At 44.3% G+C, this 22,917-nt stretch overlaps 1 protein-coding gene across 3 annotated transcripts in view; it reads left to right on the forward strand.

The window, feature by feature from the left end:
• ADGB (androglobin) overlaps positions 1–9,898 on the forward strand; it is a 219,992-nt gene extending 210,094 nt beyond the window's left edge. For all 3 annotated transcript variants that reach the window (XM_055001570.1, XM_055001578.1, XM_055001587.1), the window contains 4 exons: positions 4,096–4,198; positions 6,153–6,261; positions 6,560–6,743; positions 9,179–9,898. In XM_055001570.1, coding sequence (XP_054857545.1) covers positions 4,096–4,198; positions 6,153–6,261; positions 6,560–6,743; positions 9,179–9,370 — 588 coding nt within the window. In that variant the 3' untranslated portion in view covers positions 9,371–9,898. The remainder of the gene's footprint in view (positions 1–4,095; positions 4,199–6,152; positions 6,262–6,559; positions 6,744–9,178) is intronic.
• Positions 9,899–22,917: the final 13,019 nt, after the last annotated feature.

Consider the following 22,917-nt stretch of genomic DNA (forward strand, 5'->3'; position numbering starts at 1 on the left):
TCAAACATATAGGTTGGACTTCAGGAAAGCAAATTTTAACAAACTTAAAGTTATGCTGCATAGAATCCCATGGTCAGAAATACTTAAGGAGAAGTGAGTTCAAGAGGGGCGGAAGTTTCTTAAAAGCAAAATATTGAAGGCGCACAATCACAAATAATTCCCATGAGAAAGAAAAATGGGAGGAGCCTAAAGAAGCCAAGCTGGCTCTATAAACAGCTTTCTAAAGATCTGAGAATAAAAAAGATTCATTTAGAGAATGGAAGGAGGGCCTTATAACCAAGGATAAATATAAACAAATAACCAGTGCTTGTAGGGAGAGTGTTAGGAAAGCTAATGCTCAGTATGAGCTTAGGCTAGGAAGAGATGCTAAAAACAAAACAAAAAAGTGTTCTTCGCTTGTGTTCAAAGTACGAAAAAGAACAAGGACATGGTAGGGCCATTTGCAGGGGCAGGAAAGTGAAATGTAACAGGTGATGAAGAGAGGGCAGAACTGCTCAGTTCCTACTTTTCCTCAGTCTTCTCCTGTGAGGGAAATGGTGCTCAACATGGTAACAACAGAACACACGATGAGGGGAGGGAGTTACAGCCTAGGATTTGCATAGGGGTAGTACATAAAAACAGTGCAATCCTAAACAGGGTTACTCTTGTCTAAGTCCATTGAAATAAATAGGCTTAGGCTGGATTAACTCTGCATAGGATTGCACTGTTAGTTTCTTTAAATGAAACTAAGTCCTCAGGGCCAGATGAACTGCATCGAAAGGTACTAAAAGAACTCAAGGATGTAATTTCTGGGACTCTGTTCATTATTTTGGAGAATTCTTGGAGAACAGGTGAGGTGCCAGAACATTAGAGGCAGGCAAATGTTATCATCTTCAAGAAGGGGGAAAAAGATGATCCAGGTAACTACAACTCATTAGCTTGACATCTATACCTGGAAAAGTATTAGAACAAATCATCAAACAGTCAGTCCTTGAGCATTTAGAAAGGATGGCTGTGCTTACTAAGAGCCAGCATGGGTTTCTCAAGGACAAGTCACGTCAGACTCTCTCTCTCTCTCTCTCTCTCTCTCTCTCTCTCTCTCTCTCTCTCTCTCTCTCTCTCTCTTTGAGAAAGTTACTACCTTGCTGGATCATGGGATTGCTGTAGACATAGATTATCTCAGTTTCAGTAAGGTTTTTGATAAGGTTCCACACACTATCCTTGTGGACAAGTTGGTAAAATGTGGGTTGGATCCTGTTACTCTTAGATGGATCTGTAACTGGTTGACAGATTACATGCAAAGAGGGCTTGTTAATGGTTCCTCATCCTCTTGGAGAAAAATGACAAGTGGAGCGCCTCAGGGATTGGTCCTGGGACTTGTTTTGTTCAACATTTTTATAAATAATTTGGATGAAGGAATAGAGGGAACGCTTATTAAATTTGCAGATGATACTTAATTGGGAGAGGTAGAAAATATGGTAGAAGACAGAATCAGGATACAGGATGATCTTGACAGGCTGGAAAAGTGGGCTAAAACAAATAAAATGAATTTCAATAGAGATAAATATAAATTCCTGCATTTAGGTAGGAAAAATCAAATGCTTAATTATAGGATGGAGGAGACTTGTCTTGGCAGTAGTATGAGCGAAAATGATCTTGGAGTCTTAGTAGACCATACACTGAATATGAGTCAGCAGTGTGATGTGGTAGCTAAAAAGGCAAATGCGATTTTGAGCTGTATGAACACTAGTGTCTAGATTACATGAAATGATGGTATTGCTTTACTCTGCTCTGGTTAGACCTCACCTACAGTATTGTGTTTAGTTTTGGACACAACCATTTAAGAAGGATATAGACAAGCTAGAAGTGTCCAGAGGAAGGCAACGAAGATGGTGAGGGGTTTGGAGACCAAGTCTTATGAGGAAAGGTTGAAGGAGCTCAGTATGTTTAGCCTGGAGAGGAGACGACGGAGAGGTGATATGAAAACCATCATCATCATCATCATATTTGATTTATATACCACCCTTCAGGACAACTTGATGCCCACCCAGAGTGGTTTACAAAGTATGCTATTATTATCCCCACAACAAAACACCCTGTGAGGGGGGTGGGGCTGAGAGAGCTCTGGAGAACTGTGACTACCCCAAGGTCACTCAGCTGGCTTCAAGTGGAGGAGTGGGGAATCAAACCCGGCTCTCCAGATTAGAGTCCCATGCTCTTAACCACTACACCAAACTGGGTCTCCAAGTACTTGAAGGGCCATCATATAAAAGATGATGCAGAATTGTTTTCCATTGTCCCAGAAAGTCGGAGCAGAACCAACGGGTTGAAATTAAATCAAGAGTTTTCAGCTAAACATTAGAAAGAACTTCCTGACAGAGTGGGTCTCTCAGTTGAACAGGCTTCCTTCTTTAGAGGTTTTTAAGCAGAGGCTAAATGGCCATCTGACAGCAATAATAATAATAATAACAACAACAACAACAACATTCGATTTATATACCGCCCTTCGGGACAACTGAATGCCCACGGTTTACAAAGTATGTCATTATTATCCCCACAACACTCACCCTGTGAGGTGGGTGGGGCTGAGAGAGCTCCAGAGAGCTGTGACTAGCCCAAGGTCACCCAGCTGGCTTCAAGTGGAGGAGTGGGGAATCAAACCCGGCTCTCCAGGTTAGAGTCCCGTGTTCTTAACCACTACACCAAACTGCTAATTTTGTGAACCTAGGCAGATCATGAGAGGGAGGGCAGGAAGGGTTATCTCAGTGCTTAGTTCTTATGGCCCCTTCTTACACACCCAGGGTAGTGCTGATTGCCACCTTGGGGTCAGAAAGCAATTTTCCCCAGACCAGTTTGGCTAGGGATCCTGGAAGTGTTTTGTCATCTTCTGGGTAATGGAGCAGGGGTCACTGGGGGTGGGAGTCGTTGTGAATTTCCTGCATTGTGCAGACAGTTGGACTAGATGACCTTAGAGATACCAACTTTATGATTCTGTGATTCATCATCATCATCATCATCATCATCATCGTGATGGTGGTGGTGGTTTTTATTTATGGTTCACCTTTCTCACTGAGATCCAAGAAAGAGTATGATACTGCAAATGAATACAATATAATCAATAGCTAGGACATTCCCAGAACAAAATACAACACAATCAACACTTTGAACATTCAATGAAAACAAATACACTAAGATAAAGTAGCCACAAAAATGAAAAATTAGAAAGCTGAACACAGAGATGAAACCTTTCTGAATTTAAGCATAAGTCATTAACATGACATATTTAGCAATGTCGAACTACACAGTAGGAAAGTATCTATATCAGCAGACAGTACCCAGCAGACTAGTCTATAGTCCCTGTCCCTTAACAAAGTATTTCTCTGAGCTACTACTTATAACACAGCCCTATAATCTGAGTAGAAAGTCTCCCCAAATAATTCAGTCTTGCATCATTTGTGCAAAAATGCACTGGCTGATCCATGGACAGATCCATTGAGAGCCTATCCCCTGTGCATTTGGTACCAGTTTCAACTGCCTATTGGGCCTTATCTCCACCTGGCAGAGCTTTTGGAAAATGGTCTGAAATTCTGGTTGATCCATTGAATCTGTCTCCTACCTTATGTGCAATTATAAGGTAGGAATGGGTGGTGGCTGTCTTTGCAGCTTGACTGAGAAAACTAGGGCTCAAATCAGCACGCAGTCATGAAGCTCACAGGGTGATGTTGGGCAAGTCATACACTGTCAGTCTAACTTAACTCATAGAGTTCATGTGAGGATAAAATGGGGAAGGAGTGAACTACATGAGCCTCTCTGAACTTCTTAGAGGAAGGGCAGAATAAAAATGCAGTTGATGAATATCAATCCTAGATTCAGGTTATTGTTACTAAAAGTTGCTCTTCAAATCTAGATTAATAGTACTGGCTTACCAATACATGGATGCCTAGAGGTTTTACGATTGTATAATGCCTTTTAAGCTTTTACATTTATAAAATCCATTTATTATTGAATATATCTTTTGTCACTGTTGAAATGTTCCTGTACAAAAATGGCTTGATTATGAATATAGCTTACAGTGTTCTGTTTTTCAATTATGTGTAATAAATCTCTGTTCCCCAGGCTTTTCAGGAGCGCATGCAGTTTATCAATAAATGCATGCTGAAAGGTTTGGTCTACTCTGAAGCTGAAGCTGCCAGCACTCTGGGGGGTTCTGGAGAAGCAGGTATGTTTGTCTACAAAACAAGCTTTCTTGTCTTGAAAAAAAATGGTTTCTGGATGTGAGAATCATGGAAAGGAAAATATTGCATTTCCCTCAGCCACAAATGGGGAGCATGAGAACATCCAAATAGTTTGCATTTGCACATTTAAATACAGAAGAAATATTCTCTTGTGCTCTGATTTTCTCATCTGGAGGTGCTTGGTTTTTTAAATAACAAACGCTTTCCAATATTTGATACAATGGTAGAAAGCCATTTTTGAATGGTTTTGATTAAAGACATTATGCCAGTGACTTCAATGGGACAGGCTGAAATATGAGTATTATAACTGACCCAGTAATACCGTGGTCTGACAATGCTGCAAAGCCAATGGTGTGAAATGATCCCTATGCACTTATTGCAACAGAGCCAGCAGAAAAGTAATAGCTGTAGAAACAAAAATCAAAATAGAAACACTGACAGTTACTGCTACAGCATTCCTAGAAACACTGCAGCCACCCTCCAATAATGACTTGCACACTGAAGATGCACCATCATTAGCCATGCATGGAAACTATTGATCAATTGGTTGTGATGATGACCTCAGCATTGGGATGACATTATCTTATTCAGGACAAATAGAAGCATACTGTTGGTTACCTGAAGCTTAGTGGTCAAAAAAATAGCAATTGATGCAGTGACTCCATTTACAGAGGCTCAATTTTTGGACATGAAGTTCTAGTGAATACTGAAACCCTTGCACATGAGAAGACTACATGTGTTCCAGTACATATATAGAGCTGGCCTTCAACATGGATGGGAATAAGGAGGCTATGTAACACCATGAACACATCAAAGCATCCACAAAGCTTTCACAGATGCTCTGTGTGAACAAATAGTGTGAATAACAAAAGATTTTAAAATTGGGAAGGGGTTGATTCCTTAATACCCTTGATTTCTGTGCACCATATATACTGAGTGCAGAACTTGGGTATTTCAAATCTGTAGGATAAGGGAGTTCTAAAAGTAACAGCAACCAAAGAGGAATTCCACCTATTTAAGTGTCAAGCAATTAGCAATGCAAGCTTAAGAACATTTTCCTGGGGGTAAGCCCTAGTGAATGGACAGGAGTAACATTCTGAATATACCTGTTTAGGATTGTTCTCTTAATGCCAAGATAGGACACTATGGTTTCTGTGGTGTAAGTGTAAGCCTCCTTGAGCTTTTGGAAAGGTGGGTAGAAATTTGGTTTTGTGCAGTTTAAAACTTTAAAGTGCTGTATACAAAGATGGCCTATAATACAAAGTCATTATTGTTGTCGTCATTATTATTTGTATGATGCCTGTTGTTTAAGCACTATACAAATTTAGCATAGACAAGGAGCCCCACAGCATGCTGCAAGTTTACACTAAAGTCAATGAGAAAATGGAAGGAGACATAAGAAGAGCAGGCAGTGATGTGAATAGAGCAGAACTTCCAGCAGTGATTAATGTGCACTTCATTATTACAGATGTTAAATTTTTCAATTATTTTGAAAAAATAGCATCCATCAATTATATTTCTAGCATGCCATAAAATATTTCTCATTTTAAATCTATATTTGAACAATATTCCAATACAATTTTTTAAAATGTTGTAAAAGTTTTCCTTTTTCAGATAACTATCATCTATGGTAATCCATATTCAGCAAGAGTGATCCATGTGTCAAAGTATGTGGAGGATACCCTTGTTGGACTGGGAACTGCACACATGAACAGATGTTGCTTATAGTCCTAGTGCTTGGATCACGATAACTAGTAACCAGAGCTTTGATCATAATTCTAGTCAGTGGTCATGGATGGTACATAAAGGGACAGTCATATGGAACGGTGTAAATTAAAGCACACATGGTTATGCAAAAAGATCTGTGTTATAAAAGGCAGCATTATTTTATCACCAACTACATTGATCACATGCAGTTGTCAATTTTTCTTTTGTCAGAAGCTACTTCTCCGGCTTCTGAACCATTAACATCTCCAGCAACTGCTGAAACAAGCTTAGCTGCTCAACGGAAGGAATGGGAGCCTCTGGACCTTACCCCCTACATTAGGTAAACTGCAACATGCGTCATTGTATAAAATAACATCAGTACAATTCTTGTTTAAGTTTTACAACTGAGAAGTAAAGAAATATTTTAATCAACTCATCTAAGCCTTAGGGTTGCCCTTCTATTTAGCAGCACATTGTGTGTTTCCTTTGAGCATAGTCAGTAGCCAGCTGTTGAAGATTGCTCTATGTTATAAAGACACAAACCACAAGAATCTCCTGTTCACATTGTTCTTTAGGCCTCAAAACCAATTCCAACAATGCCTTTGGAGGGAGATATGTAATCTTTATTTTATCTTCAGAAAAACACTTCCTGAGCCTGTGCTGAAGAACGAAGCTATTATTCAAGAACAAAAGATGTATAAAGCAGAAGAAATCAATCGCTTTAGGCAATTTCGAGAGATGGTCCTGGAACACAGAGAGCAAGAGCGCATGGCTAGGAATCAGCTGAAACAAAATGTAATGAAAATGTATGAAGATCAACAAGTAAGTCCATATATAATCTGGCTACTTATTTGGGATGACTTCTGCCTCTTTGGCATGGTTGCCGACTATGGGCCAAACTAGACAAGACGGTATTCCCATGGCCACAACAAGAATGCTGTCACCGTTTTAAAACTCTTAAAATATTTAACAACTCTTTAAATACAAGCAAAAAAACAATCTGTCCCACGACAGCAACAGTAACAAGTGTTACACAACCACCAGTAAAAGCACCTCCCCTGCACAACAGTAAAAACAATTAAAGTTTTAAAAGAAAGTTTATAAGGAAAGAAAAGGCTTGGCCCTTTTCCTTACCCTACTCCTCCCTAACCAAACACCAGGCCACCCCCAGGAAACCTGTAAGGAAGGGTTTTTTAAAGGATGACTTCTCAAACCAGATCTTGACTCTTGTCCTCCAGGCAGGCAGCATTTCCTCAGGTGGTCCCAGACAGGCAGCAAAGTAATCCAAAAGGCACAGATCCAAAACACAGTGGTAACACACAAGGCAGACCCTAATATTATCATTGTTATAGGCAAGAATTTGAAAAAGGCTTTCCCATTAAAGATACCCTGTGATTGGCTAGACAACTAGAGCTCCCTCAATGTCACATCACATTGACCACTCACTCCTCCTCACTCCTGCCTCCTCTATACTTCCTGGGGAAAAGCCCAGGAAAAAACAAGAAGGGAGAAACCAACCAGCTTTAAAATGGCTGGCACAATGGTTCCTGGGTAAACCTGAATAATTAGGGTCTATCTGGGAATCCAGTATTCGGTATACCAAATATACTCAAATAATACTGGTAAGGTATTATTATGCATAGCTGAAAACCATATAGCAACTGTGTGATAACCTTAGCCCCAAAGACACAGATAGCTATAGGAACATATTACCCTCTATGATGGTGGAGAGTGCTCTGTGCCTTTATGGAATTTTAAAATCACTTTAAAATGATGATAGCATCCTTGTGGCTGCCACAAGAATGTTGCCACATCTAGTTTGACCCTATGTTTTTCCGCAGGCTTACTGTCTGCCCAAATTTCCATGTCAAGGAGGGAGATGAAGTTACAATATATGTTATAAGGGCAAAGAAACTAATTTATGAGTGAACTCCTAAATACACTTTTGTCTTAAGTGTCAGTAAAATTCCCTTGTTCATTAGACATGTAATAAAATTTATGAGAAATTCTACTTGAGATCGATAAAAGTCCATAATGACTGCATTTGATAACATTATTTAGATACAAGTGTTTGTTTCTTATGGAAATTCCCATAACAAATGCTGACTCTTTATTATCCAGATGGATATTGCCTCAGTAATAATGCCTGTTTAATATTATCACTTTGTACTACTGTTATATTTTTAGTTTTCCCCTTCTTTTTTATTTACTTACTTATTAGCAAATGAGAATGGCAAAGAACAACTTCTTTTGGCAAGGTGCCAGATTGGCAACTCTTTGAAAATGGTATTATATTGCTATAATTTAAAGACAAAGCAAAGACCCATGTTATTTAATATTCTTGCATCACCATGTATGGATTTCCTAGAGAGGGAGATAACAGGAGAGAGAACAAACCAAATTTTATTAGAATATTTTTTATGCTGCCTCTTCAGGGACTTAATGGAAGTAGCTTGCAAAGTAAAAAACAAATACAGTAAAATCATAAAAACAATAATAAAACAAGCCAAGAGCCTGCCAGAGCATTAAAACATGCAATGAACAGCCTAAAATAGTACCTATAAAACAGCCCTTAGGGTAGAATTAGACCATCAGACCTTTAAAAAGATGGAACCATTCCATTAAAAGCCAGGGTAAAAAGATATGTTTGGCCTGGTAACTAAAGGACAGTAAAGTAGGTTCTTGGCAACTCTGTGGACATTACAAAGGCTGAGGCGTCATCACTGAAAAGGCCCCATTTGTGGTGGCTGCCTGCCTCATTCTGCAAGTGGAGGCAAAAGACAGACACAATACTGGGGAACTAATGTTTCCAAACACACTGGGGCTCAGTTCAGCTCAGGAGCATGAAATGGGGGGGAGGGGCTTCAACCTTCCCTCCCATGCTAGATTCACAAGGCAGATCAGCTACAGAAAAGCCATATTTGCCCCACCATGGGGTGGGGCTCCATATGAACGGGGGAACCCCAACCCTAGTAGTGTCACAGGTATCGTGTAGTTTGGCCCAAAGTGAGGGCAACATTTTTTTTAGGTGTGCACCTAAGAAGTTTTAATTACAAGGTTACAGTTTAAAAACTTTTCCTGTTCGTCATAAATTGATTAATTAAGCCTAGTAAATAGGAAAAAATGAAAAAAGGAGAAGATGTCTGTATTTGTACAATAATTAAGGCATTTAACATTCTACTGGTGAGACACGAGTCTTTACTACATAGCTAAAAACTGATTTTGTCTTTGGATGGGTGTATTTGTGTTTTGGATAGACAGCCTTAGATGAAGCACGAGGCAGGTATCTCAGCATCCGGGAGGCATACAGAGCTAAGCTACTAGAGGCTGAGCGTTTAAGACAAGAAGCACTGGCAGCTGAAGAAGCCGCTCTTCGAGCAGAACAGGAGAAGAAAACTCCAGACATACAGAAAAAAAAGCCAGGGAAACGTGCAGGGAAGAAAAAGTAATGTTGCCTGAAATAGTAACTGTAGGAAGTTGTTCACAGGTCAGGAAATACCATCATTTTTGATGATAAAAAGACTTTTACAATATCCTTCAGTATTCATATCTTTAGCACAGGACAATGCAATTTTGAAGTCCATTTGTTATTATGTCTTTTTAGCATAATTTCATAGTTTTAAAAATTGTGTGGTAAATTCTACCATTGTAGCCTTTGCATTATATCTTAAGTTTTAAATTGCAGTGAATCTTTGCAACAAATTGATTTGTATTCCTTCAGAATTATCAGCTAGTTTTAAATTTGAACAAAAATCAAAGTCCAGAATAAATCAAGAAAGTATAACAAGGATGAAAAGTTAGTTCTCTGATCTACCACTGAAAGTGCAATCCTATGCAGAGTCAATCAATAGGTTTCAGTTGGAGTAACTCTGCATAGGCTTGCGCTATGAGTGTACTATTAAGACAAAGAGTGTATACAAAATTTTATTTCAGTTTGTCTAATTTTTTCCATTAAAATTTCTGTTTGGATTCTTTAACATTGTTACCATGTGGTCATAATTGCTATTGCATTTGGGTTTCTTTCAGTGAGAAACACATGCCCGTTTGTAACTTTTTTGTTTCTCAACCTATTAGGATCAAATTCTCATGGATTTTACCTTTACTCAAGGCGTTCTCCATTCCAAACTTCAGACAGATAGAATAAGTCTTTCCTATTCTAGAGACAATAAAACATGTAACACATTTATGACTTCAATGTCTCTAATTCCCCACTCCCCCATCCCTGCCCATGGAATGAAATTCTCTAGGATTGTAGCCTTTGCCCAAGGTGTTTTCCATAGCAAATTGCAGACAGTGTGGATAAAGAATCCCTGTTTTACATACCAGTAAAATTTATATGTAGTGGTGAGTTTTGCCTCCATCTGTCAATATTCTGATATGTGTGAAAGTTGGCGTAAGGCTTATTTTTAAGTGTGAGGGGAATGATGTTATGCAATCCAAGCCTAAGTGGTCTGACTTCACAGTGTACCTGTCAAACACAGATCTGCTGGATCATTCTACACTGTGACCATCCTGCCCTTAACCACTCCCAGAAAATGAAGTTAAGGACAGCATAGGGAAATTGAAAGCAGTTTGCAACTACAAATATTGTTCTATCCTAAAAAATGGCCAGATCTGGACTAGTTGGTTCATATCCAAAAATCAAAGAATTTGATCAGTTTCTCTGTTAACAGAAACTATGTGATCCGTTGCTTTTCAAATGCACATCTTTAATTAGGACCTAGCAATTATAGTTAAATCCTTAGTTTTATATATTTTGTGGACCAAACTCAACTACGTGCCAGTTCTTGAGTTTGAATCCAGCACATAATTTCTGCTTGTGCTAGAACTCTTGCAGAAATCCAAGAAAAAGACCACAGAAACTTCCATAAGTAAGTCAAATTTATTGTGTTCCCCATTTGTGAAAGTCTTGTGGAAGACATTTCTGGGCACTATAATATATAGGCCCTCACCTTGGCCGTTTTCACATGGCCACGTGCCCAGAAGATTGCGCGAAACTCACGGCATAAAAGCGTCTTCCTAGCACAATTTCCCAGCATGATCCTGTTTAATGGCCCTTTTTCTGACGTCATTGGGCCATTAAAGGGGATCGTGCTGGGAGATCATGCTAGGAAGACACTTCATGCCATGAGTTTGCATGATCTCCCAGGGTGTGTGTGAAAACAGCCCTGGATAGCCAAGGTGAGCCTGATCTTGTCAGATCTTAGAAGCTAAGCAGGGTTAGCCTTGGTTAGTATTTGGATGGGAGACTTCCAATGAAGACCAAATTTGCAGATGCAGGCAATGGCAAACCACCTCTGTTAGTCTCTTGCTATGAAAACCTCACCAGGGGTTGCCATAAGTCAACACTGACTTGAGGGCCGGATTTCATTTTTCATAATATATAGGAAGAAAAGTGCTAGATATTGTTTGTACAAGATCTTGTGAAAGCAAGATTCCCTTACTCATGATCTGAGGAACATATGTTGTCAGAATAAGGGGTCTCAATTGTTCTTTGTTCTATTTCTCTAGTATTGAGTAATTCACTGACAATTGGATAAAATATCAGAAGATTGGTGATTGGATCCCCACTGTGTTTTTAAAATGCAGGGATGTGTTGCCATTTTAGAAACTTTTTTTAACTTTTAAAATTGCCATTGGGAGCCTAATCTTGCTGGGAACTGTGGTGCAGTGGGATGAGGGACTTCTCCCTGCAGCATCTATAGCTGAAAATGGCACAGGGGGAGACAGTAGCAACTGAACCATAGTCCTAGGATTGGGCCTCCATAGTAATTTTTGAAGTTAAAAGAAAACAGTGTCTAAAATGGCACTATGTCATCATAGCAGACTTAGGGATACATCAGTGTCTAGTTTGTTCCTAAACATTGACTGGTAAAGCTGGAAGCAGGGAAAAGTTAAACCTCCTCTTCCCTTGGTGCAGCTGATCTTAATAGGACTCTCATATAGCTAATATGCACATTTTTAAAATGTGGGAAAGACCAAATCATAGATCTCACAGGATCTTGTCTAGTTTTACCCTTAGACAAGATAAAGTTGGTGAAGGATTATAGTTCAACCCTAAAGGAAAAAGAGTTACAGAATGTGGAATACCTCTTGTGGTGGAACAGCCCCACTGCCCCTCTTTGCACTCTGAGGTGTCTAAGACCCTTTTCGCACTTACGGTTTAAACCGCCATTTATGAGCATTCGCCCCGATCGCAGTGGCTTCGGCATTGCACCTGTTCATTTCACACTGTCCACTGCAATTTCGATTTGGTGTCTGTGCTTCATTTCAAAACCTCGGTGCAATTTTGGGCTTTTGGGGCCTTGCAATTCACGTCATACTTTTTTTAAAAAAATTCAGCATGCGTAGTAACGTTGGAATGTTGGAACCCTTCCCCCCTTTTTGCTGATTGGGCTGTACCCTGCCCACCGGAGAGGCAATTGGTGGCAGAGTTCTGGGGGAAAACATGTACCACTCTCATTTTTTTAAATCAAGCCAGGAAAGGGTTAAAATGCTGCCGATTAATCTCCTCCCAGGAAGCAGAGGCTTGTTTCCAAAGCGCTGTGCAAAATGTTTGGGTTTTTTCCCCCTCTTTGGCAAAGTCTGAAACATGCCTGGGAGGGAGGGAAAAGCAGCCATTTAATCCTTTCCTGGCTTTTAAAGCCAGGAAGAAAGTGCAGGAACATTACAACGTTGCAACCCATTCTTGTCTTTAAAAAAAAAGAATGTGTGTGCATACCCTAAGGGAGGAAGGAGAAAGCAGCTATTTAACACTTTCCTTGATTTTAAAGCTAGCAGGGAATTAGCAGCAAGCTTAGGAATCATTCCTGGCTTTTGAAAAAAAATAAAACAGCATGCATACCGGGAGGAAGGAAACCAACGAAGAAGCAGCCTTATGACCCTCAGCTCGCTTTACTAAAAAAAATGGTGGACAAGGAGTTCAGAGAGCTGAGGAGGGTGGGAGTGGTTAATTCTGCACAAACCAATCAGCTCCCAGGGAAAAGGAGAGGGGGGGGAGAGAAGCAAAAAGGGGGCAAAAGTGTTCACATTAGCAAAATGCAGGCCAGCTGCTAGTCGGCAGCGAACTTAAAAAAACATCGGGGTATGTCCGCAGGGGGAAAAATCGGGGATACAGCGGACAAAAAGCGGGACTGCATCCCATGACTGCTTTTAAGTGTGAAAACCTTGCAAACATGGGATGTGGAACAGGTACAAACGCGCTCTAAAAACCGAGTGCGAAATGTACCTAAGGGTAACCAGTGGCTGTCCACGTCTTGCCTGGCATGTGCCACCTATGTGGTCCCCTCCAATGCTCAGAGGGGCTTTTGCCCCTTCCCTCTTGCTCCTGCAGCCATCACTTGGCAAGACTCCACACTCCCCTGGGAAGGCTTGCCACTCTGAGCCCTGCCTTGTGCCCGGTCTCCTGCTATCCAGCACCTGGTTACCACAGGAACTGTTTACTGCAGTTGTGCACCACTGGGGGATCAGCCAAGTACCAACAGAACACCACCCCCTCCTGTGGCTCTTCTTTTAGGTAGCATGGTTGAGCAGTGGGAGTCTATGTGGTACAGGGAACAGCTACCAGCATTTAAGAATTTTAAAAACATTTATTAATGAAAAAAAAAACACTCACACTTTTAAGTGCAGCACCAAAGCAAGCAAGGGAATGCAGAAAGAAATGGGTAAATACATAATTCCTCTATCCCTCCCTTTGGACATGCCTAACTTAGATCTTCTGTTTAGATAGGCTCTCTGTCATAGAAAGTTCCACCTTATTGAGAAGTTCTCATAACTTTCCTGGTTCAGACCTCTAACTTCCACATGATCAGTGAACACTACCTACAAGGTAGAGTGTGCACTCCCCCCAAAATTGGTAAATGTGAATTTTTTTTACGAAATCAGTAATATTCAGCTATTATTCCCTTTGGGGAAATCACTCAGGGGGCTATCTGGTGGGCTAGGGGGTAGGTGGGCTGGGGGGGGGTGTCATTTTCCAACTACACCAAATTTGGAGGGAATCTACTTCTGACTGTCCTCTAAAGACCCCAAAATTTGATGAAGATTGCACCTCGGGTCCAATTTTATGGACCCCCAAAAGAAGGTGTCCCCGGCCACTCTCCACTATTCCCTATGGGAAAAAACATATGGAGAGTTGGGGGGGGGGTTTCAAGCAAACACCAATAAATTTGCAGAGGACCTACTCTTGACTGTCCTATAAGAACTTGCAAATTTCAGGAACATTGGACCCTAGGGGGGCAATTCTATGGGCTCCTGAACAGGGTGCCCCCAGCCACTCCATTGTTTCCTATGGGAAAAACTCAGAGCTGCAGAAACACACTGCGGCAAAGCTGCCATCGCCAAATCACACTCCCAAATGCAAGCTGAGCTCATCCCAAAGAAAGCCGAACAGAACCACTCTTAAAAGTGCCATCCCCACCCCCTAGAGCCTCTTTAGGGGCCCATAAAACTGGCCCTTAGGGTCCAATCTTCATGAAACATTGGGCGCCATCAGGAGTAGGCTTTCTCCAAATTTGGTGAAGATTAGTTAGAAAATGTTCACCCACCCCACCAGATATTCCCCAGATTGACTTTCCCATAGGAAACAATGGCCAAATTTTACCGAATTAATTTGGTAAAATTCAGGATACCTGTGGTTTGGCTTATTTTTCAGAATACCTAGATGACAGTAAATCAGCCAAAAAATCCGTATTTTAATCCAAATTCTGAACCAAATTGCACACCTCCAGCTCTCAGCTCCTTCAGCTTCCAACTTGAATCAACCAAAGACAGCCTCCTCCTTGTGCCAGCAAATTTTATTCTCCCCCTTTGACTACCACTGGCAGGTCAAAGGGATAGTTCAGAGAGGCTTTTCCTCAGAGCTCCATGAAGAAACCTCTCTGGCATTTTAGTCCTCCAAGTCTCTGTTTCCTCACACACACATACCTGAGAAGATAAGCTTTTGCAGAAAGTCTTCAGGCCAAATTTGCATGACTAAAGCCCAAGGCTGGATGCAGTTTAGAAAGCATTGGCTCTCCCTCCCCGTCCTACTTGTTTTCAGCTAAGGAATACTTTTTAAACTGGGATGAAGGTTTTGATATAGCCCACATCTACAAATAAAAAGCATTTCTCCACAAAACTCCCCCACAAGGAAGGAGAGATAGCAAGGTAGGGATAAAGTTCCATGGAGGCTGCAACTCTGTATTTTTATATCTTATTTTACAAAATTTATACCCTACCTATCTACCCTTCTAAGGACTACCAACTCTCTTTATTGTCAAGGGTGATAGTGACATGTCCATAAAAGATGTGCAGAACATTTTTAATGGTAGGTTATCAGCTCACTTTTACACAATGTACATTCTGAATGGTATACACGGATGACACCCAGCTTTTTCTGTTGATGGACGGCCGGCCAGACACGGCCCCAGACAATTTGGCCAGAGCTTTGGAGGCTGTGACGGCATGGTTGAAACAGAGCAGGCTGAAATTGAACCCAGTGAAGACGGAGGTCCTGCAGCTGGGACGGGGGCTGCCAGATGTTGGGATCCCGCTCCCTGCCCTGGATGGGACACCACTGGCAACTTTGCCAGTGGTAAAGAGTCTGGGTGTGCTCCTGGATGTCTCCCTATCGATGGAGGCCCAGGTCACGGCAGTTGCCAAGTCCGCATTTTTCCATCTTTGTCAGATCAGGCAACTTGCCCCCTACCTGACACCCCAGGACCTGGCTACAGTGATCCATGCAACGGTCACCTCCAGGCTAGATTACTGTAACTCACTCTACGCTGGGCTACCCCTGGGCCTGATCCAGAAACTACAACTGGTCCAGAATGCAGTGGCATGGGTCCTGACTGGTATATCTTACCAGTCACATATCACACCTGTCCTGCGTCAGCTGCACTGGCTTCCGGTTGAATTCCGAATCAGGTTCAAGGTGTTGGTTCTTACCTTTAAAGCCCTGAGCAGGTTGGGACTGGCATATCTTCGGGACTGCCTCTCCCTGTACGTTCCCTGGAGATCGCTTCGATCAGCGAATAAATGTTTACTTGTGGTCCCCGGCCCTAAGGAAGCCCGCCTCACTTCAACCAGGGCCAGGGCCTTTTCAGTCCTGGCCCCAGCCTGGTGGAACACTCTGTCAATGGAGACCCGGGCCCAGCAGGACATATTATCGTTCCGCCGGACCTGTAAGACAGAGCTGTTCTGCCAGGCATTCGGTGGTTGAAGGGGGCGGTGCCATGTCGGCCTCCCACCTTTGGGGTGAGGGAGGGTTCTCCCCACCACTGCACTTCATTAATTTGTTTCATTGTTTGTATATTGATTTTAGTTTTGTTGTTTTCTTGTTTTTATCGATTTTAAACTGTTCACCGCCCAGAGCCCCTGGGGATGGGCGGTATATAAATTGAAATATAAACAAATAAATAAATACTCTAATCTCTCCCTTACTATTCCTGTTTAGATTCAACTTTCTGAGGAGGATCGTGAGTAAAAGTTAGCACTTAGTAGGATCCATTATTGCCTTGGATTAGCACTGCGTCAAGTAAATACCACAGATGCAGCCATGGCAACACAGATTGAGGAGGCAACAGTAGGTTTAAACCAGTGGTCCCCAATACGGGTGTGCAGGGGTTTCCTGCTTTGGGTTTACCTGAAGCGGGAAAACGATCCGGAATAACCCAAAACCTGAAGTGGCAAGCCGCTTCAGGATTCGGGTATTTAAACCGCTTCTGTATGCTCCATAAAAATTCGGAGCGCACCAAAGTGAAAAAGCCGAGGTAAGCTTTGTCCCGCCCCAGCCCCCCAGCCCCTTGCTCCACCTGACTAGTGGAGTCAGCTGGAGCAACGGGCAAACTTAAAGCACCCTCTGCACCACTTGGGAGTGGTGTGGAGGTTGCTTTAAAATTTAACCCCCCACCCCCTTGCTCCAACTGACTGGTGAAGTCCACCAACCAGCTGGAATGAGAACATGGGGCTTTAAACATGCCTGAAGCTTTCTGAAGTGACTTGAATCACTTTGGAAAGCTTTGATTCAGGATTCCCAAATTGAGCCCGTGATGCTGGGCCCGATTCAGAAATCTCAAACCTTTACAAATCAGGTCTGATTCGGGTATTTATCCCAAATTGGAAACTCGAATTGCATGCTCCTGTAGTCCCCAACCTTTTTGAGTCTATGGGCATATTTGGAATTCTAACAAAAGGTGGTGGGCGAACTACAAAATGGCTGCCACAGCAGATAAAAGTCAATTACAAAATTTATGAGAGCAAGGTTATGCATAACTCTGATAATAGCCCTTCAGCATTTCAGACAGAAGCTCTGTTGAATAGAGTACCTTTTAAAATTAACATATTATTCAAAAATATTTTCTTGCATGCACAGAAAATAAGTATATATAATGAGTTAGCTAACAAACCCTCATCTGGCAGTATCTGTCTTCATTTTGCAGGCCTCTAACACACTGATACAAAAGGAAAAGGAAAGAAAGCTTGTCCTGGCTTCTCCACTTTAGATAAGTCCTTGGTGCTGAAGGGCTAGCAAGAGCTCATTGTACACATGACATGTACAGTAAGAGAGATTTTGATAACAGATTTTGAGTAGAAATATTGATAACAATAATAATTTTTGAAAAGGGAACAAAATTTGATGTTATTATCAACTTCCACAGTTATAAAAATATATTTGAAGTGGAACGATCTGATGACTTGTAGTCAGGTACATTAAGCATCTTAGCTGCTGACCTAGCATTTTTAGTCAGAAGCAAGTCCAATTGTGTTTTTAGAGTATCACTCTGCTTTTTGCACAGCTAAAAGCCAGTTTGGTTAAGAGTGCGGGACTCTAATCTGGAGTACAGGGTTTGATTCCCCACTCATCCAATTGAAGCCAGCTGTGTGACCTTGGGTCAGTCACAGCTTCTAGGAACTCTTTCAGCCCCACCCAACTCACAGGGTGATTGTTGTTGTGGGGATAATAATGACATACTTTGTAAACTGCTCTGAGTGGGAGTTAAGTCATCCAGAAGGGCAGTATATAAATTGAATATTATTATTATTATTCTAAAAGCACTTTATATAAAACCACTGTCATCGTTATACCAATAATATAAAAAACACTTTGCCCCACCCACTTTCCCAAAAAACTTGGTGAGAACCAAGAAAAATGTCAATGGGCACCATGGAGCCCATGGGCAATGCTTGGGGACCCCTGGTGTAAACCATGCCATTGCCTCTTCCCACATGCTGTTCAGTGGTTCGGAGCCATACTCCAAGCATTTCAAGGGCTCACCTCAGACCTGGCCCAGCAGCAAAACAGGTCCAAGAGGGCAACACTGGTTGTAATTTATGTCTTTTCCTCTTATCTGCCCACTGGTACAGAGTAAGGCAAACCCAGCAGTGCTGCAAACACCTCAGGTACTCACCTGAGACCTGGCCAGTGAGTCAACATAGGTACAAGCTGCCTTCAGCTGAGAAGAAGCTACATGCCAATGCCATGTTGGTGACCTCACCTCATTGTGGTACCCCAAGCAGCCACATGGTCTAATCCTGCCCTCAAATCTTAGAACAATCATGTTTATGAGGAATAGCCATCCCTTTTCCCACCTCCTGACCTGAATTAAAATATCCACTTTTTATCAAGTATTAAGAGACTGCTGTGTATTAAAGGGGTAGTTTTTAATGTTTTTAAATTTTTGACATTCTAGTGTTGTATACTGTTACACATGCAGAACTAAATATTCAGTGACAAGTAGGAGTGTTTGCAATAAAAAAATTGTTATTTCAGATCTTGAATTGGGGGTGGGATGGGTTTTTTTTAAACCAGGTTTGCTTATTTCTGGGTATGACATTACTGGTTCAGGATTCAAATCTGTGTGGTTTTGCAGGTTACAGAGATCGTGAACCTTATTTTCATTGAAGAATGCATACATGGGTCTGGGACAGCTGTTTATAAAGATAATGGCACCAAATTTGCACAGAACACATTCTCCGGTGGCCCTGAGAGTGGGGCAGTCCTCACATATGGAAATGTAGCTCCTCCTCTCTGATGCAGGGTCAGCTGACTCTTTTTGCTCCCAAAGGGATGACCAAGGTATCCAGGAATGGGAGTTTCCCCTCGATTTCTTTCTCCATTGTGAATTGTATGTTCAGGTGGATGTTGTTGAGATGATTCAAAAACCCCATCAATTCTTCCTCCCCATGGCTCCAAATGATAAATGTATCATCCACAAACTGGAACCATACATTAGGTTTGTGGGGTGCTGATTCTAGAGCTGTTTTTTCAAAATGTTCCATGTAGAAGTTTGCTATAACTGGGCTGAGAGGGCTCCCCATGGCCACCCCATCCATCTGTTCATAGAATTCGTTATCCCATTGGAAGTAACTGGTTGTCAGACAATGATGGAATAAGGCTGTTCATCTTCGTTCTTCTGTGCCTCCACACATGGGGACTGCGCAGGCGCAGGCCAGCCACCGGAGAATTTTCTAGAGCTTCCATGGCTCCGAAGGGGCCGTTTGTCGCGCGCCTCAGCGACCGTTTTCCCGCCCAAACGGTCACGTGATCCTCCAGCGACCAACGGCCCCTTCCCTCAGTTCTCTTCTTGCCGCCGCTTGGAGAGAACGTGAGCTTCGTTGCTCTGTGCTTTTTTGTGCTTCGTGCTTTATTCTGACTGATTGCTTGGCTTTTGACTTCGGACTTCGTGACCTCGACTATTCTTCGGATCTCGTTTTGGACTTTGTTGTGGACTCGGTAATTTGACTCGGACTGTTTTTGACCTTCCTTTCGCGTGCCCCTGAAGATGGCCTCAAAGGCTCTCTTCAAGCATTGCCTCCAATGCCACACTAAAATGGCCAAGACCGATGGCCATGAACTGTGCCTGTTTTGTTTGGGGGAGACCCATAATGTGTCGGCCTGTAAGATTTGCCAGGGCTTCACCAGCAAGGCCCGGCAGGAGCGCAAGGCCCGACTGAACTCCTCCCTGTGGCAGAAGGTCATGTCCGGAGGCGCTCCGTTGCCCTCCCCCAAGGCCGGCCCTAGCCCCTCTGCCGAACGGCATTCAAGAGCTGGCTCAGTGGCCTCCGCGAGGTCGGGGTCGAAACCGCGTCCCCCGAGTACCTCGGCGTCGAGAGCGGCCTCTCCAGCGCAGGGACCGGTGCGGCCGCCCCGTAGCGCGTCATCTACCAGGTCGGATCCGAGACCTACGTCGGAACCGAGGATCCTGGTACCGAGTCCCCGGTCGGAACCGACGTCCGGATCGGTTCCGATGAAGCCTAAGAGGTCGAAGCCGAGGTCCCCTTCGAAGGCGAGGAGCGCGTCGGTTCCGAGGTCTTCTTCGGAACCGGCGAAGAAGAAGAAGAAGACCAAGCATCATCGGTCGCCGCGTCCCGCTCCTCAGGAGGAGGTCATCGTGCTTCCTCACACGCCTTCCCCTCATCTGGGCTCCCCTGAGCCAGAAGGCATCTCCGTGCCGGTGCCGGATCCGATGGCCTTCGAGACGGTGCCCGCAGAATTCTCGTCGGGGCCGGAGCCGAGCCCGCACCGTCGGAGCCGACCATCGCTTGCCCTTCGGTCGCCGAGGCTGGAACCGAGCCCGTCTCCTCGTCGGAGCCGTCCGTCGCCTGTCCGTCCGTCTCCACCTCCGGTCGGTCGTGAGCGGCATGGTTCCGGGGACAGTGTCCGATCAGTCCGGTCCACTGCGTCCCGGCATCGACAGGCTTCCTACCTCCCCTCGCCATACCGTTGCCAATGGGAGGGGGCACCTGCGGGCTTCTCCGTGTCGGAACCGAGGCCTTCGACATCGAGGTCGGCGTGGGCTCCCCCTCCACTCCGGGCTCAGGAATCCGAGCTCGGTTCCGATGAGGAGGAAGTGGGGAGTTTTGGCTACCAGTCGGAGTCCTGGTCCGAACCATCGCCAGCTGAGGAGCTAGTGCCATCTGCGGACTCGCCATTCGAGGACCTCCGCATCTACGCCGACCAGATGGCAAGGATGGCCAAGGCTCTCGAGATGGATATCTCTTCAGCAGTCCCCCAGACCAAGGACAAGCTCCTCAAGCGTATCTATGGGGATAATCCGGCATACGTTGGCTTCCCCATGCTCGAGGGTATTGAGGAGATAGTGGAGAAGGTGTGGCAGGTGCCCTGTGATCAACCTCCAACATCCAAGCGCATCGAGCAGCTTTACAAGATCAAGCAGGGCACCTGGCCGGCGTTGGTGAAGCACCCTCCACCTTCCTCCTTGGTCACAGAGGAGTTCAACCCCCGACGATCGGGTCACTCCTCGGTGCCTGCCGATAAAGAGGGCAAGAAGCTTGATGCCATGGGCAGGCGCCAGTACATTGTCTCTTCACTGGGTCTGAGGATTGCCAACTACCAGACCATCATGGCAGGGTACCAACTGTACCTCTGGGAGAAGTTGGCATCCTATACCCGAGACCTCCCTCATGAGCAGAAGGCTGTGGTGTCCCTGCTGCAAACAGAGGCTGTCCGGCTGTCTAAACAGCAAATGAACGCTGGGAGCCACGCTGCTGACACTGCTGCTAGAGGGATGGCGTCGGCGGTGGTCCTCAGGCGCCACTCTTGGTTGCGGTCGACGGCCCTGTCCCAAGAGGTGCGTTCCAGGGTGGAGAGCATGCCCTTTGAAGGGGACTCGCTGTTCTCCAAGTCCACCGACGAGACCCTGAAGAAGAAAAAGGAGGACAGGCAGACGGCGCGGTCTTTGGGTCTGGCTCCAGCGGACAAGCCCTCCTCCAGGTCACGGTACGCTCCCCGGTCTGGCCCTTACCATTACCAGGGCAGATACCAACAACAGCGGCCGGGCTACCAGCAGTATCCTGCCTACCAGCAGCGGCCTTACCCTCCCGCACAACAGCAGAGGAGGCGTCGGCCCTTCAAGCCTCGTCCGGCACAGCAACCGGCCCAGCAGAAAGATCAGCAGGGCGCCGGGAGGCAGTACTGACGGGTCACGCCAGCCGTATCCCCGGACTTTTCGGACAGACTGAGTCCACTCCTCTCTGAGTGGGAGTCAATAACATCTGACTCATGGGTCTTAACTATTGTTGAACTGGGATACGGGCTGGAGTTCGTTGAGCTGCCTAGATGCAGTTCACCCCTGACAGCTGTCAATAACACTATGGCCGAGCTGGATGCGGAGATCATGTCGCTCTTGGCCAAGGGTGCTGTGGAAGAATTGCCCTATGAGGATTCTGTAAAGGGTTTCTTCTCTAGGTTCTTCCTGGTCCCCAAGAAGGATGGGGGCTTACGTCCCATTTTAGATCTGAGGGGCCTTAATGCCTACCTCAAGGTGACCAAATTCAAAATGGTTACGTTGGCGGCTGTGATCGCCTTGCTGAAACAGGGAGATTGGTTTGCGGTTCTTGACTTAAAGGACGCATACTTTCACGTGGGCATACGGAAGGAGCACAGGAAATACCTGAGCTTTGTTTACCGGCAAAGGGTTTTCCGGTATAAGGTGCTCCCCTTTGGCCTGTCCACTGCCCCACGAGTGTTCACTAAATGTGTGGCCCCTGTGGTTTCCTTCCTACGGGAAGAAGGCTGTACCATCTTTCCGTACCTCGATGACTGGCTCATCGTGGCTGAATCAGAGTCTAGGCTGGTGCAGGACATTGGCTTGGTACTTAGCACTTGCCAACGCCTGGGGCTCCTGGTGAACTTGGAGAAATCCAAGCTGGTGCCCAACTGCAAGGTGTCCTACATTGGTGCACTGTTAGACTCTGTGGAGGGTAAGGCCCTGCTCCCCTTGGAGAGGGCTCGGTCCCTAAGGGGTCTAGTGTCCATGTTTAAAAGGAACCGATTCCAGTCTGTGCGCACTATCCAGTGCTTACTAGGGCATATGGCAGCGGCCACCTCTGTGGTGCCTTTCGCTAGGCTGCGTATGCGCCCTCTCCAGAACTGGTTTGTGCGGAGGTACGATGCTCTGCTGCACCCTCCGTCCCTCAAATTCTCTATCCCGAGGGTCATCCTCTCCTCCTTGGACTGGTGGCTGTCTGATGACAACTTGTTTAAAGGGACCCC

This window comes from Eublepharis macularius, chromosome 1 (assembly GCF_028583425.1).
Source record: "Eublepharis macularius isolate TG4126 chromosome 1, MPM_Emac_v1.0, whole genome shotgun sequence".
NCBI classification, from domain to species: Eukaryota; Metazoa; Chordata; class Lepidosauria; order Squamata; family Eublepharidae; genus Eublepharis; species Eublepharis macularius.